At 41.7% G+C, this 24,794-nt stretch overlaps 1 protein-coding gene across 7 annotated transcripts in view; it reads left to right on the top strand.

The window, feature by feature from the left end:
* The window catches only part of TRAPPC9 (trafficking protein particle complex subunit 9), a 701,153-nt gene that overhangs the window by 163,335 nt on the left and 513,024 nt on the right, over positions 1 to 24,794 (top strand). For all 7 annotated transcript variants that reach the window (XM_053558761.1, XM_053558762.1, XM_053558766.1 and 4 more), the window contains 3 exons: positions 716 to 801; positions 6,713 to 6,839; positions 10,613 to 10,745. In XM_053558761.1, coding sequence (XP_053414736.1) covers positions 716 to 801; positions 6,713 to 6,839; positions 10,613 to 10,745 — 346 coding nt within the window. The remainder of the gene's footprint in view (positions 1 to 715; positions 802 to 6,712; positions 6,840 to 10,612; positions 10,746 to 24,794) is intronic.

Below are 24,794 nucleotides of genomic sequence, written 5' to 3'. Positions count from 1 at the left end.
ATCAACCTGTTTGGACCTTAACTGCCTGCCTTATAACAATAGGGCTTACAATACTTATCTCATGAGGTAATTATTAAGAGTGATGAGATGACCTGATTCCCAGTGCCTCACACCTGAGGTGTGCCCAAGGCCTGTTAATTGATTCTGAACTCTCTCTGGTTTGCTTAGGGGAGTATCTGCCAGGGAGGAGGGGATGATGGAAATGGACATGGGAGTTGTATCAACTTCTTTTGCTTTGTGACACACTACCAAAAACTGAGTGGCTTAAAACAACACAAATTTATTTTCTCACTATATGGGTTAGGAATTTTTGCTGGGTTCTCTGCTCAGGGATTCACAAAGCTGAAATCAACTCAGGCTGTGTTCTCATCTGGAGGCTCAGCTGAGGAACAACCTGCACTCAGAATTCTGCGGGTTGCTCCTCATTCTTTCCCTGTGGTGGCACAACTGAAGCCTCTGTTCTCTTGAATGTGGTTCACTGCTCTCAGTTCCTGGAGGCCACTTTCTGTCTTTGCCATGTGACCCCTCAGGAAGGGGCACTCTCAGGAAGGGGATGGCTTGGTGGAAAAGCCAGCTTCAAATTGTTCTTCCCACTGTGATCCTGGTGCCCAGTGCCTCACTGGAAAATAAATTACCAGAGGAATAACCCATAACCATGTGTAAAGTGAGAAAATGCCAACTAATACATGGATTCTATGGGCTGTGTATTTTCTAGATTTCCAGTGGGTTCAAGGAGACGTCTGTGAAGTTCAGCTGATGGTATACAACCCTATGCCCTTTGAACTTAGAGTGGAAAATATGGTACGTATCACCAGTCATTCGACCTTTCTGGGCCAACGCACCAACTTCTCATTAAAGTGTCCTTTACTTAATATTTGAGGCACACGTCTCATGTCAGATGTCTGTTTTTATATTTGTTTTGCCAAAGGTTACAAGCTTATTATGACCTAAGAACATGCTTTATCATTCCTGTCTTTGGGCTTGGTACTCAATAAATAATTGAATCAACACAGAAACCTATTTAAACACACCTTGAGCTTAGATGATTGGATATAAGATCTGAAATGATCATTTTGAAGTTTATATGAGATGAGCACCAGTTACAAAGTCTACCATATGCCCGCTACTTAATAGTGTCACCATTATTTTATTGCAGCAAGAAGATAAGGTGATCAGGGCCCAAGGGAAAAACAAGTGGTCAAATAAGAGAATAAATCACTGTGCTGCTACTGTGAGGTTTCTCCTTTTTGAAATCCTGGTGTTCTATTTCTGTGCTTTGTATAGGGCTTTAGAGATGCACTTTGTAGTCCCACTCGTGGGTCCTCCTCACCAGAGCCCACAGTTGGAGGAAGGAGATTTCTATGTTCATTCTGTGTTTTCCGGGCAGACTCCCCGACCCTGGCCCCCGGAGGATTCCATCCCTGCAGTCTCCTCTCTGTTGCTATGTGTACTTCTGGGTCACTTTTCAGCAACATGCAAAGGCTGGTGCTGGCATGGTTGTTGGTTTCTTTTAGAGATTTATGACTGGTGTTCAGGGTAGCAGGCAGCTCTTAATGCCAAGTACCTACATCGTGTGTCAGGCCCTGGGCAAGGCTCTGAGGGGACCCAGATGGACAGACCCTGGTGTTTGCTTTCCGTGGTCAGGGCTGTGTTGGGAGAGCAGGAGGTGTTGCAGGACCAATGTGAGGGGCATGTGCCTGTCGTAGAAAGTCAGAGAAGGCGTCCTGGGCCAGACGGGCAGCTCTACCAGGGCTGTAAGCCTGAGATATAGTCCGCCAGGCGGACTGTTTGGTAGTTATTTAGATGGTGCTGAAGCTTCCAGCAAGTGGCATAGTTTTCCAAAATCTGTTTGAGCTCTTAGAAGCGCAGCTGAAAGCTAAGCTCACTGCGCTGGAGGCTCACTGGAGATGAGGGCTTTCCTCATTCTTCCTCTTATCACAAGGATGCACCAGCAGGAGCAGCAGGCCCGCCCGTCGCTCTGTCTCCAGCCTAAAACAGGAATGATCGTTGTTCAGGGATTTTTCCCCACAGTGGTTAAAGTGTTATATGCCTGCTGCTTTTTATTACACATTTTTCATTTAAAAAAAATAGCTTTTGTTTGTATCTGTTTTTTTTTTTGTAGAGACAGAGTCTCACTGTACCGCCCTCGGGTAGAGTGCGATGGTGTCACACGGCTCACAGCAACCTCTAACTCTTGGGCTTACGCGATTCTCTTGCCTCAGCCTCCCAAGCAGCTGGGACTACAGGCACCCGCCACAACGCCTGGCTATTTTTTTGTTGCAGTTTGGCCGGGGCTGGGTTTGAACCCGCCACCCTTGGCATATGGGGCCGGCGCCCTACTCACTGAGCCACAGGCGCCTCCCTGTTTGTATCTGTTTTAAGAATAATATGTGCTTATTATAAGAAAATTAGAAAGTATAAAGAATAAAAGAAAAAGCACCACAAAGATCACGGATTGTGGTCAAAATTTTACAAACTAAATTATGAAATATTTTAAACATAAGAAATGCTATAGGGAAGAATAATCACTCATGTATCCACTGTCCACATTTAACAAATGTTAACGGTTGGCTATATTGCTTTAGCTATTTTAATAAGAAATGCATACGAGGATATACTGCCGAGAGACAGTGGCATCTTGGTTCCACCCTTGCCCGTGGCATCTGTTCCACATGTGGGTCATTGCACAGCTTTGCTCCTGTTATAGAGTGCGAGATTAAAAGACCACCAGGGACATCAATTAATTAAAGCCAATTTTAGGAGTCTTCATTAGGTTGGCCAACCGACTGCCCCTCTGTGTGGATACAGAGGGAACGGTACTGGCCGTGAAAAGGGAAGGGTTTATATAGGGTAAATTATCTATACTATCAGGGGCTGCGTGTAGTCCAACCAGCAAGTAAGCAACTGACTTCCGTAATTGGTTTGTTATAGAAGCAGAAACAGCATTACTGCACTTGCAGTTACCGTGGTCACAGGACTGGATAGGGAAACAATTTTATTTCTGGACAGTGGGTCAGGCAATAACTATGGCACTACACTGGCAGCTATTCTTATTCCTTGATTTTATTTTTGCTACTTTACTTCCTTCTTTTAAGCAAGGGCAAGGGGTTATAGGGGGTTTCTTATCCCACCTCACTCCCCCCTTCTGATTCGGGGATGAACTAAATCTTTGTTTCATCCTCTTCATCTTCTTGTATTGTATTTTTATAGCGGGTTCTCAAGACCAGCAATTTTACTGCCTGCACTTGTTTTTGAATGTATAAAGTGAGACAATTTATTATGCATGACCCAAAAGTTAATCCTAACAAAAGGAGTATAAGGGGCCTGCAATTGCAGAAAGGAGTGTTGTTAACCAGGGCAACCACTGAAACATTCCTTCATACCAATTCTTTGGCCCTAGTTCAGTCCCCCTCTCTCTTTTAATCTCTTTCTTACTTCAGCCATGCTATTTCTTATGACTCCTGAATTATTAGTATAAAAACAACAAGCTTCTCCCAAGGCAGCACAAAGCCCCCCTTGCTTTAAAAACAGGAGATCAAGGCCTCTTCTATTCTGAAGGACTACTTCTGCTAGGAAATCCAGTGAAGTTTTCAATCTTGTCACAGATCTTTCTATTGCCTCTATTTCTTTATCTATTATCCGAGTTAGGGCCTTGAAACTTCCTCCTTCCTTTATTAGGGTACCTGCACCTATGGCAGCTGATCCAGCTATTCCAATTCCTGTGACTATAGGTATTAAAATTGGTGCTCTTTTTCTATGGAAATGTTTTGATAAATCTCCTGAATTTAATCCTAAATGTTCCCGCCTGCCATCCCCAGAGTAATAATATACTTGGGGCAAAAATGCAAAGGGTAGGAACCTTTTCTAAATATGTGGAACTTACACATGGGCTAATACCAGTAGTACATGCAAACCAGGCTCCAGCCAGTGCTTTAAGAACATACCCTTCCCTGGAGGACAGCGGGGTTCACACAGTGAGGCAGGAAGCCTTCTAGGGTGATTCCTTTAAAGTAAATCCTAATGGGGCAGCGCCTGTGGCTCAAAGGAGTAGGGTGCCGGCCCAATATACTGGAGGTGGCAGGTTCAAACCCAGCCCCAGCCAAAAACTGCAAAAACAAAACAAACAAAAAGAGTAAATCCTAATGCTTTTATACAAAATCCTTTCCCTTGCAAATCCCCTAAAGTCAGTTTAGGTTCTTCTCCCCGTCTACAGTGAGTTTGTTGTTCTTCATATGTTATATTTTGGATTTGACCACTCTCTTCTATACTTCCATTTATAGCTAGACCCATGCAATATGGAGGGGCAGGGTTTAAGCAAAGCCAACAATCTCTAGTAATATTAGGGCTACTACTATTCATATACTGGAACACTGCATCTAGGTTGGGGTGTGGCTATAGGCGGGGTGCCACTGTAGTTGGTAGTTGGGTGGAAGGGGAAGGAGCAGGAGAAGGGGGGTTTCCTGGGGTAGGGCTGGATTTAAGGCCCTATTAGGGCCAATAGGATTATAACTTCCTTTTGGCAGGAATCTTTGAATGGTAAAGGAAGTTCCAGGATGATTCCCTGAATTTCATAAAGGCCAAGGATCTGAGTTATTGCCAATTATAGGAATTCTTTATAAGTATTGATGCTGACTATGGAAACATCCTTTACTGGATGGAAGTAAGATAGCTGAGTTGACACCAGATGTTGAAAAGATTGTATGATTTGCAACATGTTATCAAGTTGTTTATAGTTCAAAAACCGAATAGGTGCCAGAACTTTACAATCAAAACTGGCTTATAAATTTAACAGTTGTAGATTTAACCACTCATTTAAATGAGTTAGCCATGCATCTTCAAGGTGAAAATGAACTTGTCAATACAGTGTTTCAAACCATAGCTGCATTCCAAATGGTACTGAAAATTATGGCAGGGTCAAATAAGGGAAACAGTTTCATGCATTTTGACACATTGGCTACACACAGTTCTGTGAATAGCAAAAAATATGTGGCCTTGTTTTTTGATTCGATAGGAAAATAATCAATATTTTGGTGCGTTTCTGCCTCCATTTTCATTTGAAATAAATATGTTACCAAATAGGGTTTCAAATGGAACGTATAGTGCTGCAATCTGACATTCAACTTAAAGAAAAATTTGATCAGTCTCTTTACTAGACTTGAGTAGATCCTGGCCTCCCAGAGACAAATATCCCTTGTTTCACAATCACACCTTAATTCATGTCATTGCTTTTTGGCAGCACCTACATCCCCAAGCAATTATTTTCAAGAATGAAGCACATTAAGAGTAAAATTAGAACCAAAATATCTGATGAGCACCTTGAGAGCTCACGGAGAATTGCAGCTACTTCCATCACACCAGATACTAATGCATTAGTTTCTCAGAAGCAATGCTGAATATCCCTAAGTTTTGTATTGCCCACATTTCTTTTAATTTTATAATAAAAAGTATGAAAACAACCCAAAGACATTTTATTGCTTAGCTATGTATATTTTCTATATTAGTGATTGCAAACTTGGAACATCCTTGACAATTTAGAAAGTCTCTTTGAATGGGCTGCTGCATAATTAGGATTATTACGTGAGGACTTTTTTGCTTATCTTTGATAGCAGATATCATGAAAATTATGCATGTTTTTTTTCCTCTCATCAGCTCTTGTTAGTGTTTGTGTATTTAACTTGTGGCCCAAGACAACTCTTCTTCCAATGTGACTTAGTGAAGCCAAAAGGTTGGACACCCTTGCATATCATTCGTTAGATTTATGCCAGTATAGTTGATGTTTTTGATCTTTTATTAATGATATTTTTCTACATCTTACTTTCCAATTGTTTGTTGCTAAATTATAGAAATATGTTTGCTTTTTTCTTCTGATTTTGTCACTTTGCTAAATGTACTTGTTTAAGTTTCATTGTAGATTCCCTAGGGTTTTCCATGTTCATTTTGTGTGCGTGTGCGTGAATAGTTGTCTGTATGGCTTTCTTTCTTTTTATTCCATTATTGTCCTGAGTAGGACCCTATGACAATGTTGAGAAGCCCTGAGCTGACATCCCTGCATCTTTACAATCATGAGGCAGCTCCTTGATGTAGAGAATCCATCTGCTTGTTCACCAGCAAGCTTAGTGCTTAGGGCATTTTGGAATGAATTTGTAATTCTTAGATGTGCTGGAGGGGTATTGGCTGATGATATATTTCCACATTTCAAGTTTTTGTTTCTCTATGTTCATAAATAAAAAAAAAATTATTTTTTCTTTGGGTTCACATTCCCATCTGGTAAAACGATAAAACAAATAACAAAAATATAACAAACATAACAAAATATAAAAGCAAGTGGAATTGTTTTTCACCTGAGTACCCACAGTGCTTATTGTGTCAGGATTGTTTTGTGTTAATCACTCTTTAGATCGTCTCTGAAGTTCTTGCTGGTTTTTTTTTTTTTTTTTTATATAATTGTTTTTTTTTTTTTTTTATTGTTGGGGATTCATTGAGGGTACAATAAGCCAGGTTACACTGATTGCAATTGTTAGGTAAAGTCCCTCTTGCAATCATGTCTTGCCCCCATAAAGTGTGACACACACCCACCTTGCTGGGTTTTATAACGACCATCAGAGTGTTCATCCAACACTTCTGGAGTGTGCCGTAGTGATACCTTAAAGCTTATCTGAGGCCCACATGGTGGGTTCGGGCTGGGCTCACGATGCTCTGTCACTTGTTTCAGGGGCTTCTCACCAGTGGAGTGGAGTTTGAATCTCTTCCTGCGGCGCTGTCCCTTCCTGCTGAGTCTGGCCTGTACCCAGTGACGCTCGTTGGGGTCCCACAGACGACTGGCACAATTACTGTGAATGGTAAGGAGAATCATGTGGTGCTTTTTGCTCAAGAAGGACTGCGGAACTCTTGTGTTGTGTCCCTGAGGCCGAGCACGGATCCTCCCTTGACCTTCCAGCCCTAACCAATAGAAGACAAGGAAAATATCATGTCAGGACCTCTTTTGGGGGGACGTGATATAAAAAGCCTGTTCTTGAGTGTGCAGGATGTGGCGGGCCTCTGCTGTAGCTGTGGGAGGGATCCTTCTGGGCTCTGGCCTCTCTGCCTCTCCTCTCTCTCCTTTTCCTGTTTTCCTCCATGGAGTCTTAAAAACAAGCCAGGGCTCTGGTCAGTTATGGACCTCTCAGCTGGGCCTCCTCAGAGAGGTTTCCGTACACACTGAACCTGCCTTTCCACCTCTGTAGTGGTTCTTTAACCTTCTCTATCCTGCATTTAGCTCTTATCACTTCACTAAAACTGTCCCAAGGTCACTAGCAGTATTTTCCTGGCTGAATCCGAGGCCTGCTGTTTAGTTTTCTTATAAGCTCACTGCTCAGTGGCCTTTGCTGCTGCTGCTGGGCCTCCTGGCCCTTCTGTGTGGGCTCCATATGTTCTGTAGGGGCCTCTTGTGCAGCCTGACCCTCCAGGCTCTGCATCGCCCCTTCTTTCCTGCCCTGTCTCTGCCTCCTCTTCCCCACCCCTGCCTCCAGCCCTCTTCTTGTCTTGTTCTTCCCTCCACTCCCATTGCTTTTCCACAAGCTACCTTCAGTGATCCATCCCTCAGTGGACCTTCCTGCCTTCCTGTTGACATGCTGGTGATCACCAGGGCAGGTCTCTTCCTGGCCTTCACATCCAGCTGCCTATAGCTGTGGCTGGAAAGTCTCATGGGCACTGCACATACGTGTCCAAGCCAGATTGCTAGGTTCTCCTCCTCAAAGTTCCCCTGTACCCCCAGGCTCATCTCAGTGTAGGCATCTCCATTAGCTAGGGGCCTTAACCAGCTTCCTGGGAGTCACCACTGACCCCTCCCTGTCTGTCACCACCCCCACCTTGACTCTTGGGAACCTTCTGAGAATGGCCACTTCTGTCTATCTCCATGAAAACTTCTGGTCTTGCAGACCATGACTCTTGCTACGGGACTGCCACAAAGGGTTAGAATAGGTCTTCTGCCTCCAGTCCTGCTTGCTGAGAAATCTATCTCCATCTGCAGCCAGGTGGTCTTTCTGGTACAGTCTGCTTTGTTGTCTCTTGGCTGCAAGCCTCGGAGAGACCCTTGTTCTTGAGGCTGAAGCCCTGCTCCAGTCTCCTCTCCCACATGACACTTCATCTTGAGAGATGTCTAGTTCTGGAGTCTTATGTGCTCTCTGACCCTTTGCCTGTGTGCTGTCAGGTGCTCTGAGCCCTGACTGACCCCTGAGCTTTCCTTGGTCTGCGTCCAGGCTTCCTTTCCCCCTGGAGCCCTCAGTGTGCTCATGCTGACTCAGGCCCCCATGGACCCTCCTTTGTGTCCTACATAGTAACGATGCCTTGCTGGCCTCGTCTGTCTTGCTTGGTTGCAGCTCAGTGTTTAATGGGGAGCCTTGTACATAGCAGGTTTTCAGTATGTATTTCTTGGCTGAAAGAACAGACGTTCTCTGGGAATGTGGGTAAGGAAGGCATAGCCATAGGTTAGGGTGTGTTCAGCAAGCCCAATGCATGGCTAAGTAAACCCTTCTGGGCATATAACTAGAGGGGGTGTGGGCGGGCAAAGGCCTCTCTTAGTAAGTACCCAGAGTTTTAAAGTCCAGTAGGAGATCTTCAAATATGCAGTGGGGAAATGGGGGAGAAAGGATAGTAAATGGGGGGTAGGAAGGGAGTTCCAGGCAGAAGGAACTACTTTTCCAAGGCCTGGTGCTGAGAGAGAACACAATATGCTTGGGGGGCTGGGGTGGTCAGAGTAGGTGGGCAGAGGGCAGACCTAGAATGGCTGTAAATCAGGCCAGAGGATACTGGTTTTCTCCTGAGGGAAGTGGGGGGCACCACCCTGTTTGAGGAGAGATGTGTACAGATGGACAGTTGGGAGTGATTCCTCAGAAGTCCAGGCTGGAGATGGGAGACCAGTTATCAAGCTCTGGGATGAACTGGGTAGAAAATAATGAAGAAGGACCAGAGCTGTGGCTGGGAACAGTACAAAGGAGACAGATTGGAGAGGAAATAATGAGGATTCAGAATAACACATAACTATAACTCATATGTTCAGAGATGAGTAGTAGGAGCCTTGGTAACATATTTCTTAGTGATTTTTCTTTGGCGCAGACTAACAACTGTTCATTTTTGTCATGCCGTATGTCTGAAGTCAAAAGGGCTGACCTTGTATTATCAGATATAATAATGTGCTGAATATTTGTCATCAGACTTCTGGGTTTATGGCAGTTATTTTAAGCAGAGGGTAAGAAAAGGAAAATGACTGATTTTAGTTAAGAATTGTAAAATAATGGGTGCTTAGCAGACGAAACCATTTCATAACCAGGTTTTATAGAAAGAAAAGTATAAAGGACATTAGTGCCAGATGTGGGTTTCTGGGGAGGAAAATGTTGGCCAGATAAAGAAGTCTTTCAAGAAATATATTTGAGAAAGGAGGTAATGTGGGTGCTGTGAATTGGAATTATATTGGAAGAACAGCTTAAAGCTGGTGGAGGGTGAAGGGCAGGGCCGATGGCATATCTGAGGGCCCTGATTTACCCTGGAGAGAATGGCTTGCTTCTCTGTTTAGAATGTTTAACAGTTTCGTGTGAATGTACAAAAACTGTCACCCCGGGCTTCTAGCCATTGGGTATTATTTAATTTTGTTATACTGTGAATGTTATTGATAATAATTATCTCTTAAAATTTTAAAAATCATTTTAAAGCTTTGCTTGAACAATTTCAAGTACTTATCTAACCAATGGACATTTTCTTGGCATGCTTTGCAAATTTGCTGTTCTTTGTTATTATTATTATTTTTTGAGACAGAGTTTCACCTTCTTGTCTCCAGTAGAGTGCTATGGTGTCATAGCTCACAGCAATTTCAAACTCTTGGGCTCACGTGATCCTCTTGCCTCAGCCTCCCAAGTATTTGGGGCTACAAGTGTCTGCCACAATGCCCAGCTATTTACTTAGAGATAGGGTCTCGTTCTTGCTCAGGCTAGTCTCAAACTCGTGAGCTTAAGCGGTCTACTTGGCCTCGGCATCCCAGAGTGCTGGGATTACAGGTGCGAGCCACTATGCCTGGTGTGGAATTTGCTAATCTTAAATTATAGTACTTGTTCACATACCACAAGATTGGCCATGTCATGGAGCAGCTATGATCACAACAATTGGCTTTTGAACTTTCATTGCTCAAAAGAAGGTTTTAAAGCATTTTTCAAATGCTCATTAAATCATATTATGCCCTGGAAAGGAATATTAGCTATTCTCATCTCATCTAATATTAGCTATTCTCATTTTAGAGATGGATAAATCTGAAAAGCAAATAAGTAAAGGGATGAGATACTAATTATTAAGTTGGATAGAGATTTATAATTTATAAAGACTTTCATGTACACACTTTTATTTGGACCTAGTCAGCCTTACAAAATAGGAATATAGGTGCTAGTATCATCTCCTTTATGCCTGAAGACATCAAGGTGCTGCAGGGTAGAGGGCAGGAACTCTGGGTGAGAACTAGCAGGTGACGGGCCATCATCTGAACTTGGGTCTTCAGAAGACAAACTGTGTCCTGTTTCCATGATTTTGGCCATGGGTGTGAGATGCCAAACCTTGGCAGGTGGTATGAGGTTCTCCTTCTGTGTTCCAGGCTACCACACCACGGTCTTTGGTGTCTTCAGTGATTGCTTGCTGGACAGCCTCCCAGGAGTAAAAACTGGTGGCTCCACAGTTGAAGTCATTCCTGCTTTGCCAAGACTACAGATCAGCACTCCTCTGCCCAGGTAGTGTACCTAGGGAGCACAGGTGTCTAATTGTTGACAGGAAATGGCTCTTATGAATGTTTTTTAGTTACATGCATTGTTTTAATGACATAAAGAACCTGAATTAATTTGTAATTCTTATGACCAGAATATGGGTGAAGGCTATCTGATAACCAATAGTCAATATGTTTTGCTTACAGTGAATTGGAAAAAAGTTGAAATCTTTCTTACCAAGATTAGAACAAAATGTGAAATTAGCCTATGGAATCATTATTTTTTTAAACAAATTAGGAAATATAGAGATTTAAGAAATTTCCTAAAAACATATAGGGAATTTAAGAAAAAACTCTTATTTTTTAAGAAAAGTTTTTTTTTTTTTTTTTTTTTTTTAAGCATTGTAGAAAAGCATAAAGAAGAAAGGGAAATAATTCTCAGCATTTCAGAAGCAATTTCTATGAATGCTGTGTGGGATCTCCTAGTGTTTTATCTAGCCTATTTTTTTCTTTTTAGAGACAGGGTGTCACTCTGTTGCACAGGCTAGAGTGCAGTGGCATGATCACAGGTCACTGCAGCCTCGAACTCCTGAGCTCAAGCGATCTTCTTGCCACAGTTTCTGAGTAGCTAGGCCTACAGGTGCACACCACCATGCCCAGCTAATTAAAATATTGGTTTTATAGAGACAAGGTCTTACTACGTTGCCCCAGCTGGTCTAAAACTCCTGGCCTCAACTGATTCTCCTCCTTCATCTTCCCAGAGTGCTGGGATTACAGGTGTGAGCCACCATGCTTGGCCCATTTCATTTTTAAAATACAAATTTGAATAGTTGAGGTTATACTACATCATAAATGATATCATAGATTACTTTTTTCACAGCTATATAATATAAGCTTTTCCTTATGCTCTTACAAATGTTTTTATAAAATTAAATTTTAAATGCCTCAAAAAAGTACGTCATAAATATAACTCAAAATTGCATACTCATTAATTTCCTTGCTATTTAGAATTTGGGATAGTCTCAGTTTTGGCTCTTATGAATAATACTTAATGGATATCCTTTTGGCTATTTTTGTAAAATGTACTTTGGGATTTTCCAAAATGTTTTTAAAGCCCATTCATTTGTTCAGTGATCCTTTTCATCTGCCAGGCACTGTGCTAGGTGCTAGGACTATAACAGGGGCCACAATGGGCTGGTCTCTGTCCTCACGGTGGTTCTGTCAGGTGGGAGAGATTGACAAGTAGCCAGATGGTCTCAGTGCACTGTTATCAGGACTGGTGAGGGGGGATCACAGGGCTTAGAGAAGATTTTCTCTAAGGAGGTAAAATTCACAGGTATGCCCAGGTACAGGGAGGAGGAATGAGCTGTGCGGGATGGGTAGTGGGAGCAGTTTCCTGACAAAGGAAGGAGGGTGAGAAACAGGCATGGCTGGGGAATAAAGAGAAATGCAGGAAACGCCTACTCAGAAGCGGTTGTGGATCGAGTGTAAGAGCTAAAAATGTAACACTTTTAGAATAAAATGGGAGAAATTTTTCATGACCTTGGCTTAGGCAGAGAACACTTTGATGTGACACCAAAACCCAGATCCATAAAATAAAATGCTGATAAATTAGACTTCAACAAGATTAAAAACTTCTATGCTTCCAAAGACACCATTAAGAAAATGAAAGACAAATCACAGGCTGGAAGAGAATATCTGCACGTCATATGTCTGATCAGTAGCTTTTATTCATATCAGAATTCTTAAAACTTAAGAAGACAAACAACCTAATTAAATAATTGCCAAAATATTACAATAGCTATTTCACCACTAAAGGAGTATTCAAAGGGTGGCACCTGTGGCTCAAGGAGTGGGGCACCGGCCCCATATACCAGAGGTGGTGGGTTCAAACCTGACCCTGGCCAAAAACTACAAAAAACAAACAAACAAAAAAAAAGTATTCAAATAATATGTTGTTTAGGATATTACATCTTCATTTATAAGTGAAATATGTTTGTAATTTCCCCTTTATAATAATATATTTTCTCCAATTTTAATATCAGGTGTATCCAGATGATTTTGAAGTATTTCTTCTTTTTCTGTTGTTTATAAGATTTGGCATGATCTGTTTTTTGAAATTATCTTTTATTTTTTTTATTAAGTCATTTGTACATAGATCATAAATACATTTATGCCATTATGGGATTCAATGTGTTGATTATTTGTATAAATAGGAGTGCTTACATCTTACTAATCAACATAGCCTTCACCTCATTTACCCGATTACAGCATTAAGACATTTGTGTTCTACACCTGATAGATCCCACTTGTACTTGCAATATGTTCCATCGGCGTGGTGCCCCTACTAATCCTCCCTATATTGACTGACCCCCCCTCCCTTCCCCTCTCCCTTTCTTTCCTAGTTGTCTATTTTTTGAGACTTTGGAAAAAAAATAATAATAAGTCAACTGATGACTCCATACTGAACCTCAGAGTCAAAGCATTTTATAATAGACATACTCTTATCTGGCAATGTGAATGTTACTTTCTTTGCATTATTATTATTATTGCTTAATATTTCGATGCAGCAGTCACGTCTGATTTCTTTACTGAATGTATGTATCTTTGTTCTTTATGAGGTTTTTGTTTCTAGTCCTTATCTTAAACATTGTTATTGTTATTAAATTTTAAGCCTTTTTTAATTCTGTGAAGGCAAAAAGTGGAAACCTAATAAAACATGTATATGTAAAAAAAAAAAGAGAAGTATTCAAATAGCTAATAAACTATCTGGAAGGATGTTCAGCCTCATTAATCTTACAGAACTGGTAGTTCATGAGAATCTAGCTCATACCAACTGAGAAGGCTTATAATCAAAAGACAGGTAATAGCATGGGCTGCAAGGTGGTGGAGAAGCTAGAATCCTCATGCGCTGCTGATGGGAATGTACAATGGTACATCATTTTCAAAACTCTTTGGCAATTTCTTAAAGAGCCAACATAAGTGAATTTATCATACGACCCAACAATTCTACTCCTAAGTAGTTTAGACAAATGATGTTTGTGTCAAACATAGGTTGACACAAAAACATGCACATGAGTGTTCATAGCAGCATTATTTATACTAAAAAAGGGGAAGGGCCACATGTCCATCAACTGGACATGGATGGATGGATGGATAAACAAAATGTGGGGTGTTTATACTATGGAATACTACTCAGCAATGAAAAGGCGTGACTGGATATGTGCTCCTATATAGAGGAACCTTGGAAACATTGGTAAATGAAAGAAGCCAGATGCAAAAGGTCATCTAGCATGTGAGTCTTTGGGGGTGAAATGTCGAGCAAAGGCAGGTCCGTAGGGACAGAATGTAGCTCAGTGGCTGCTTGGACTGGCAGTGAGAGTAGGGATTGATTGTACTGAGGCATCTTTTTGGGTGCTGGGAGTGCTTTTAAAACTGGTATAAGTGATGGTTGTATGGCTTTCTAAATTTATTAAAAATAATTGAATTGTGTACTTAAAATGGGTGAATTTATGGTATATAAGTTATATATACCTGAATTAAACTATTCAGAAAAGTGAATTTTGGTTTGGCTCCAGTGCAGAATAGACACACGTATTTTGTTGCAGCCACAGGGGCCTCAGGAGGAGATTCTTTCTTGTCTTTGTTCTGGGTATAAAGAAACCAGTGCTCCCCAGACTCATTTGGAGTTATAATGTTTTTTTTTTTTTTTTCAGTTTCTTATTTTAAAAGATCATATACATAGCTGGGTGTTGTGATGGTTGCCTGTAGTCCCAGCTACTTGAGAGGCTGAGGCAAGAGAATCGCTTAAGCCCAAGAGTTTGAGGTCACTGTGAGCTGTGATACCACGGCACTCTACCGAGGGTGACATAATGAGACTCTGGTCTCAAAGGATACCTCTGAGCACATTGGCATGAATAGCCAAATTTGCCAACTCCCAGTGCAGGCTCTGGCAATGAATCCTGCCACTGCTCCCTGTAGTGCTGTGGCACTTAGTGGCATTAGGCTAGGGAGAACATAGGCCTTGGCACGTGGTCTTAAGGCATGGGCTTACAGCTTGTACAGAGTACCTGCCACTGAGCGAGAGCTGGAGGTAAGTGATGAGCAGTCTAGTTAAGGAGGCTGGGTGATGAGCAGTCTAGTTATGGGGCAGTGTGATGAGCAGTCTAGTTACAGGGAAGGGTGACGAGCAGTCTAGTTAAGGAGGCTGGTGATGAGCAGTCTAGTTATGGGGCAGTGTGATGAGCAGTCTAGTTAAGGAGGCTGGTGATGAGCAGTCTAGTTAAGGAGGCTGGTGATGAGCAGTCTAGTTATGGGGCAGGGTGATGAGCAGTCTAGTTAAGGAGGCTGGGTGATGAGCAGTCTAGTTACGGGGCAGTGTGATGAGCGGTCTAGTTACAGGGCAGGGTGATGAGCAGTCTAGTTAAGGAGGCTGGTGACGAGCAGTCTAGTTATGGGGCAGGGTAATGAGCAGTCTAGTTAAGGAGGCTGGGTGATGAGCAGTCTAGTTACGGGGCAGTGTGATGAGCAGTCTAGTTACAGGGCAGGGTGATGAGCAGTCTAGTTAAGGAGGCTGGTGACGAGCAGTCTAGTTAAGGAGGCTGGTGACGAGCAGTCTAGTTAAGGAGGCTGGTGACGAGCAGTCTAGTTATGGGGCAGGGTGATGAGCAGTCTAGTTATGGGGCAGGGTGATGAGCAGTCTAGTTAAGGGGGCAGGGTGACGAGCAGTCTAGTTAAGGAGGCAGGGTGACGAGCAGTCTAGTTAAGGAGGCTGGTGATGAGCAGTCTAGTTAAGGAGACAGGGTGACGAGCAGTCTAGTTAAGGAGGCTGGTGATGAGCAGTCTAGTTATGGAGGCAGGGTTTGCTAGGACCAGCAGCTCGGCAAAAGGTGGGCATGGGTGGCTGAAGGCAGAGGGCACTAAGTGGAAAGGCTGTTACCACAATGGAAAATATTTTGGGAAAAGGCAGCTTTGTCATTTGTCTTGCTAGTAAGGCTGTCTTGAAGGTCTTCTCCCCAGCTGTATCAGTCAGTGATTACAAGAATTAGCCAGCTGACATACTTTGCCACCCTGTTTTTCCCAGCTTTTAGAATAGGTTGCAGAGATAATGTCTGTCCTTCCCCATTTTTTATTGTCTTATGCATGTGCTTTGATGAGGGCTGCACTTGTCCTTTCTGGGATGTGTTTCCTCCCACTGAGAAGACCTGTGCCAGGGCAGCTTACCCACAGCATGGAACCAGGACCCCTGTGAGGAGCACAGGCCCTAGCAAGCCCTGCTGGGTTGACTGAGCCACTAGAAACCAGGTGCCATGGGAGGGAGGGCCCAGTGTCATGGAACTCATTTGGAGTTATAATGTTTTTTTTTTTTTCAGTTTCTTATTTTAAAAGATCATATACATAGCTGGGTGTTGTGATGGTTGCCTATAGTCCCAGCTACTTGGGAGGCTGAGGCAAGAGAATCGCTTAAGCCCAAGAGTTTGAGGTCACTGTGAGCTGTGATACCACGGCACTCTACCGAGGGTGACATAATGAGACTCTGTCTCAAAAAAAAAAAAAAAAAATCGTATACAGGGTGTTTATAAAGTTTGTGTGCAATTTAAAATAGTTGATAAACTTTGTGGATACCCTGTGTGTTATATATTTTTTCCCTAGGGCGATCTTCTGAAATAAAAAGTCACTATTCTTTAAGTGAGTCTTGATTGGAATTAATCTAATGTAAACATCCCTGTCACTGATTCATCAAATTCACTCACATTTATTGACACCTACTATATGCTTTAGGCCTTGTGCCATGGGACTAGCAATTAATAAAAAAAATGCCCTTGACTGAGGCCTCATCTCTTATATGAGCTCATACTCTGGAGGGGAGGTTGAGTAACTATAGTCTAACTAAATCTGCTGATGGTTCCTGTCATATGAAAATGGGAAGAGGGGGCGGCGCCTGTGGCTCAGTGAGTAGGGCGCCGGCCCCATATGCCGAGGGTGGCGGGTTCAAACCCAGCCCCAGCCAAACTGCAACAAAAAAATAGCCGGGCGTTGTGGCAGGCGCCTGTGGTCCCAGCTACTCGGGAGGCTGAGGCAGGAGAATCGCCTAAGCCCAGGAGTTGGAGGTTGCTGTGAGCCATGTGACACCACGGCACTCTACCGGAGGGCAATAAAGTGAAACTCTGTCTCTACAAAAAAAAAAAAAAAAAAGAAAATGGGAAGAGGAGTGGGGTTCAATTCAGGAAGGCTTCATAGAGCATATGTTGCTCAAGGTAACCCTTTGAGATTCACAAACATTATTTGGGTAATCAAGTAAGGAAGAACACACAATGAGGGAAAGTGAATCAACTAAACAAGAATATACTGCAGTGGAGTAGAATTAAATGCTGTGACAAGGACAGAGCAGAGTCAGATGAAATGTCCAGAAAGGTGCACCTGTAACAATGGAAGGCAGATTACCTTCAGTGCAGGGTAGGATGGTGTGTCCTCTTGGCAGGGAGTTTCTTAAGAAAGGGCTCTGCACCAGTGAGCAGAGGCTTGTCGGGTGTGGACTGAGACCAGTGGGCGTGGGCATGGTCCCCTGACTCCAACTGGCTGGAGAGCAGAGGGTTGCTGGGTGTGGACTGAGATGTGCAGGCGGGGGTGTGGGTCCCCACCTCCAACTGGACCAGCAAGCAGAGAAGCAGACAACAGTGTGGACTGAGTCTGGTGTGAGGGGGCATGGATTCCTGGCTCCAATTGACCTGTTGGAGACCCTTGGATCCCTCTCTGTTGAGCAGGGTTTGTACTGCACAAGATAATTTGATTGGAACTTTCGTCTGGGGCTGTCCACCCGGGGACACACTGAGTTTGACCTTGGAAGTTCTAGCAGAAAATAACTGAATGGGGGGCGAGGGGGGGGGAACTGCAGCTATCTGTATGTCTCCACAGCTGATATTTAAACCTAATACCATGGCTTCTTAGGATAGGGTAGAGGTTGCCTGATTTCAAAACAGAGCCACCTTGCACTATCTCACCAAGTAGGTCCTCAGAGTCTCTGGCCAAAACTCTGAAAGGGGTCTTTGTAAGGTTGTAGGGGACAAGCCATAATTACAAAGCCTAGCACTTTGGGCAAGGGGCTGATTAACTCTACTACCTGGAAATCCCAATTCAATCTCATCCTACCAAATGGTGGAAAATAAACATGGGGTGGAACCAGCAGAAGAACTCTGGCAACATGAATAACCAGAGTAGACCACCACCTCCCACCAAGGAATGACAAAGGAGATACAACTGAAGATGCCATGCATAAACAAATGGATAAAATGTCAAAAATCTAATTCAGAATATGGATGGCAAATAAGATGAATAGAATGGAAGAAAAGTTGGAAACTGAGATCCAAAGAGTAGTTCTAAAGTTGTCTCAAAAAATTAATGAATTCAAAGACAAAGTCACCAAAGATATGGACATAATGAGAAAAGAGATAGCAGAGTTCAAGGAAATGAAAAAGTTATTTGAGGAGCTCCGAAGTACAGTGGAATTCCTCAGCAATAAAGTTGACCAGGCAGAAGAAAGGATCTCTGAAATTGAAGACAAAGCTTTTGAAATTCCTAATCACTCAAAGAGGCAGACAAATGGAGAGCAAAAACTGAGCATTCCCTCAGAGAGTTGTGGGATCATTCTAAGATCAAACATTCATCTTATAGGAATTTCTGAAGAAGAGGATGGTCTTAAAGGTACAGATGCTGTACTCCAAGAGATTGTGAAGGAGAATTTCCCAAGATGGCAAAAGATAAAGAAGTCCAGATAGTACAGTTTCACAATCCCAGAAAGACTCAATCCAAATAAAGCATCTCCTGGACACATTTGCCAAAGTTAAGATGGAGGAGAAAATTCTGCAAGCAGCCAGTTGTAAGAAAAGTATCACCTACAAAGGGAGAAATACTGCAGATCTCTCAGCTGAAACGTTTCAAGTCAGAAGAGTATGGTCATCTTCAGTCTCCTAAAACAAAACAACTTTCAGCCTAGGATCCTGTATCCAGCTAAACTGTGTTTCATTTGTGATGTAGAAATCAAATACTTTAATGATATACACATTTTGAAGAAATTTGCCATAACTAAACCAGCTTTTCAGGATATTCTCAGACCCATCCTCCACAATGACCAGGAAAATGCTCTACCACCAAAGTAAACTCATTCAGAAATTTTTGAACAAAACCAAACTTCCACAGTGGTGAAAGGATTAAAAAGGATTTGAAAAACGTGACACCCAAAACTCTATTAGGCTTATCCATTCTCTCAATTACTGTGAATGGTTTAAGTTGTTCTCTAAAGAGGAGCAGGTTGGCTGACTGGATACATAAATTCAGACCATATATCTGCTGTATAAAAGAATCTCATCTTCACCTTAAAGGATAAAAATAGACTCAGGGTAAAGAGATGGATATCTATAATATAGGCAAATGGAAACCAGAAAAAAGCAGGAGTTGCAATTTTATTTGCAGATATAATTGGCTTTAAACCAACAAAGATAAAGAAAGATAAGGATAGTCACTACATATTTGTCAAGGGAAACACCAAACATGAAGAGATTTCAATAATTAACATTTATGCACCCTACCAGAATGCTCCTCAATTTATAAAGCAAACACTAGTGGAGATGAACAACTTGATATCTTCCTGCACTACAACCGTTGGAAATTTTAACATCCCTTTGACAGTTTTGGATAGATCCTCCAAGAAGAAACTAAACAAAGAAATATTAGACTTAAATCTGAATCTAGAACAATGGTTCTCAACCCACAGGAACTGTCCTAAAGGGTCGCGGCATTAGGAAGGTTGAGAACCACTGCCGTAGAACAAATGGACTTAACAGACCTCTACCGAACATTTCATACTAATAAAACTGAATATACATTCTTCTCATCAGCCAATGGGTCATCCTCCAAAATTAATCATATCTTAGGACACAAGTCTAAGCTCATCAAATTTAAAAGAACAGAAATTATTCTTTGTATCTTCTTGGACCACCATGGAATAAAAAGATGAACTCAACAGCAACAGGAATCTTCATACTCAAACAAAGTCATGGAAACTAAATAATCTTAGGCTGAATGATAGCTGGGTCAAAGATGAGATTAAGAAGGAAATCACCACAGTCTTGGAACAAAATGACAATGAAGACACAAATTATCAAAACCTGTGGGATACTGCAAAGGCAGTCCTAAGAGGGAAATTTAAAGCATTGGAAGCCTTCACCAAGAAAACAGAGAGGAAGCCAACAACTTAATGGATCATCTCAAGCAACTGGAAAAGGAAGAACATTTCAACCCCAAACCCAGCAGACAAAAAGAAATAACCAAAATTAGGGCAGAATTAAATGAAATTGAAAACAAAAGAATCATTCAGAAGATCAACAAAACAGAAAGTTGATTTTTGGAAAAGATTAATAAAATTGATAAACCTTTGGCTAACCTACCCAGAAACAGAAACGTAAAATCTCTAATATCATCTATCAGAAATGATAAAGGAGAAGTAACAACAGATACCTCAGAACTTCAAAAAAAAAAAATCCTCAATGATTAGTATTAAAAACTCTATTCCCCAAAATATGAAAATCTGAAGGAAATGGACCAATACCTGGAAGCATGCCACCTTCCTAGACACAACCAGAAATAATTAGAAATCTTGAATAGACCTATATCAATCACTGAAATTGTATCAACAATACGAAATCTCCCAAACAGAAAAGTCCGAGACCAGATGGTATCATACCTGAATTCTATCAAACCTTTCAAGAGGAACTAGTACCTATATTATACAACGTTTTCCAAAGCATAGAAAAAGAAGGAATACTTCCAAACACATTCTATGGAGTAAATATCACCCTGATTCCCAAACCAGGAAAGGATCCAACAAAGAAAGAAAATTATAGACCAATATCATTAATGAATATTGTTGCAAAAATATTCAATAAGATCTTAGCAAACAGAATTCAGCAACACATCCAAAAAATTATACACCATGATCAAGTTGGTTTTATTCCAGGGTTACAGGGTTGGTTCAAGATGTGCAAATCTATAAATATAATATATCACATAAATAAAATAAAAAAGACCATATGATTCTCTCAATTGATGCAGAAAAAGCTTTTGATAATATCCAGCATCCTTTCATGATCAGAACACTTAAGAAGATAGGCATAGAAAGGACATTTCTTAAACTGATGGTCTCAAAGAGGCCATCTACAGCAAACCCACAGCCATATCATATTGAATGGTATAAAATTGAAAATATTTCCACTCAGATCAGGAACTAGGAAAGGATGCCCATTGTCTCCGCTGCTATTCAACATAGTAATTGAAGTCTTAGCCTTGCAATCAGGCAAGAGAAGGTGATCAAGGATATCCAAATAGGGTCAGAAGAGATCAAACTCTCGCTCTTCACTGATGATATGATCCTATACCTGGAAAATCCTAGGGACTCAGCTACAAAACTCTTAGAAGTGATCAAGGAATACAGCAGTATCTCCAGATATAAAATCAAGACTTACAAATCAGTAGCTTATATATATGCCAACAATAGTCAAGTTGAAAATATAGTTAAGGACTTTGTTCCGTTTAAAGTAGGGCCAAGAAAGATGAAATATCTGGGAATTTACCTAACAAAGGATATGAAACATCTCTATAAAGAGAATTATGAAACTCTGAGAAAAGAAATAGCTGAAGATGTTAACAAATGGAAAAACATACCATGCTCATGGCTGGGAATAATCAACATTGTTAACATGTCCATACTGCCCAAAGCAATCTACAGATTTAATGCGATCCCTATTAAAGCACCTTGTCATACTTTAAAGAGGTTGAAAAAATAGTGCTTCGTTTTATATGGAATCGGAAAAAACCTTGAATAGCAAATACATTACTCAGAAATAAAAACAAATCAAGAGGTATCATGTTACTAGACTTCAGGCTATACTATAAATCTATAGTGATCAAAACAGCATGCTATTAGCACAAAAACAGAGTGGTAGATTTATGGAACAGAATAGAGAACCAAGAGATGAACCCAGCTACTTATCAGCAGTTGATCTTTGATAAGCCTATCAAAAACATTCAGTGGAGGAAAGACTCCCTATTTAACAAATGGTGCTGGGTGAACTGGCTGGCAACCTGTAGAAAACTGAAACTGGACCCCCACCTTTCACCATTAACAAAAATTGATTCTCACTGGATAAAAGATTTAAACTTAAGACATGAAACTATAAATATACTAGAAGAGCGCGCAGGGAAAACACTTGAAGAAATTGGCATGGGAGAATATTCTATGAGGAAGACCACCTAGGCAACTGAAGCAACACCAAAATCCATCACTGGGATCTGATCAAACTAAAAAGCTTCTGTACAGCCAAGAGCACAGTAAGTAAAGCAAACACACAACCTTCAGAATGGGAGAAGATTTTTGCAGGTTATTGCTTTCGACAAAGGTCTGATAATTAGAATCCAAAGATCTGATAACTAGAATCCACAGATAACTCAAACTAATTAATAAGAAAAGAACAAAGAACCCCATTTCTTTGTGAGAAGCTTCTCTGAAGAAGACAGGTGCATGGCCTACAAACACGTGAAAAAATGCTGATCATCTTTAATCATCAGAGAAATGCAAATCAAAACCACTTTGAGATATCATCTAACTCCAGTAAGACTAGCCCACATAACAAAATCTCAAAACTACAGATGTTGGTGTGGATGTGGAGAGAAGGGAACACTTCTACACTGCTGGTGGGAATGCAATATGACCTTTTTGGAAAGAAGTTTGGAGAATACTCAAGGAACTAAAAGTAGACCTACTGTTCTATCCTGCAATTCCTCTACTAGGTATATACCCAGATGATCAAAAATCATTTTACAACAAAGACATTTGCACCAGAATGTTTATTGCAGCCCAATTCATAATTGCCAAGACATGGAAACAGACCAAGTGCCCACTGACCCATGAATGGATTAACAAATAGTGGTATATGTACACCATGGAATACTACGAAGCCATAAAAAAGATGGAGACTTCACATCTTTTATGTTTACATGGATGGAGCTGGAACATATTCTTCTTAGTAAAGTATGTCAAGAATAGAAAAAACAGTATCCAATGTACTCAATAGTATTATGAAATCAATATATAATCACCTGAGTTTCATACAAATGGTAAAACATGACTATAGTCCAGAAAGTAGAAGGGAAGAGGAGAGAGAGGGGAAGGGAGAGAGAAGGGAGTGTATTTGGGGGTGGGGGTGGGGCCTCACATAATGTGCATGATGCAATGGTGCATTTTAAAACTTTTAAGAAAAGAGTATAATTGTGATGGATGTGTTAATCAGTTCAATATGAGCATTTTACATTGTATATCAAATCAGTACACTGAACCCCATGCATGCATCAATTTACACAGTTATGATTTAATAAAAACCAAACAAAACAAAATAAATAATAAAAAAAAAAAAAGAAAGGGCTCTTCAGAGGAGCAGGGGCCTGTAGGCAGCCAGCTGTGATTGGGGTGGGAGGGAGGCAGAGCAGGAGGTTGTAGGGAAGGGTAGTAGTCAAGGGCAGGTGGCCTGATGGCGTCTCCTATGGAGATGCATTGTCCTGCTTTCTCTGTGTCCCAGTAGCCCGTGATGAGACGCCATTTGGCTGAGCTACTAGGAGGCAGCCATTGAGTGTGTAATGGGTCTCTCTCCTGGGCCTATGTCCAATTCCTGCCAGGGGTGCTTTTCTGTGTTGTACAAGTCATTCAAATTTGAGATGCCTATTCATTTGTTCAGTTGATATTTAATGGTACTTATTGTGTGCCAGGTATCTGGCTAGGTCTGAGTTGGTAGTGCAGAAATACAAATAGTGTCTCTACCCTGAAAAAGCTTTTGGTTCAACATAGGGATGGAGAGGGCAGAGCTACCCAGAGGGGTGCCCAGGACCCTTGTGGCACTACACTGTGGCTCTTCAGTTGCCTGGGTTGGGGCCATGCGGGCTTGTCTGGGTCCTCCACTCTGGGTACTTTCTTCGGCCTCTCTTTCTCCACAGCACCAGGGGCTTTGGCACCCTGTTGTTTGGAGACACACAGTAATTAGTCTGGGAAATATTTTGTTTTTTTCCTAATACCTTCTCTGCAAATCCAGATGGACTACATACAGCTTTCACTTGGGAACAATGGCCTGATAAAAGGTGAGAGGACCTGAGTCAATTTTCCTTCCTTGACAAAACGAAGTTTATTTCTTGACTTACGAGCAATATTAAACATATTTTAATGCAAAGGAATTCACCTCAATTCATTATGCTATTATTTTATGAATATTTGGTTTGGATATAAACATTCTGCTATCAGAGTCTGGAAGTGGAAGCCCCTGGGAAGTATGTGACTGGATGGATGAGCCTGACTTGTTTTAAGTATTTCTTTCCTTGGCCAGAAGTGTGAGACCATCACTGTCTAGAACATTCTTATTTGTCCTTTGGATCAAATAGTGTGAGGACAGAAACCTGACCTGTGGCTTGAAAAACAGCACTTGGCCTGACTCTTATCCTTTGTGCTGTGGCCAAGAGTAGAGTTGGAAGGGTCTGGTTGTTGGAAAGGCTGTTGGGTATTGGCTGGGGAGGTACAGCCCAGAGGCTGCTTAGCAGACTTCATAAGTCACTTCTGGTTCCCTGAGGCCAACTGTTGCCTCATATGGGTTTAGCTAATGTGGCTGTCTGTGGATATCCTTCAGGTACAGAGAGAAAATAGTAAGGTGCTCATAAACCTTTCTGGTCCCAGGAGGATGTACTGACCTTTCCCCTCTGATGGGTCCTTCCAGCTTCCCCTCTCTTTTGTGGGCAGACCTCTTCTGAGAGTTGGGTATACATTTTAACCTCACCTCCCACACACACCTCTGTTCCTCATCTGTTGGCTTTTGTCCCCATTGTGCTAAGCAAAGCCTTTTCCCTGTGGTCATGGTCAACAGTGACTTCCTTGCCTGGAAATCTGTTTGCTGCCTCTGGGTTGAGATAGAGACAACCAGGATATTAGCTTTATGCTATTGGTTAGAGGCAGTGGAACTCAGGTGGGAGCTTACAGACCGAGAGCTTT

Source organism: Nycticebus coucang, chromosome 13 (genome assembly GCF_027406575.1).
Source record: "Nycticebus coucang isolate mNycCou1 chromosome 13, mNycCou1.pri, whole genome shotgun sequence".
Classification (NCBI taxonomy): domain Eukaryota; kingdom Metazoa; phylum Chordata; class Mammalia; order Primates; family Lorisidae; genus Nycticebus; species Nycticebus coucang.
Note: the sequence above shows the minus strand (reverse complement) of the source record. Positions and strands in the feature narration are given on the sequence as shown.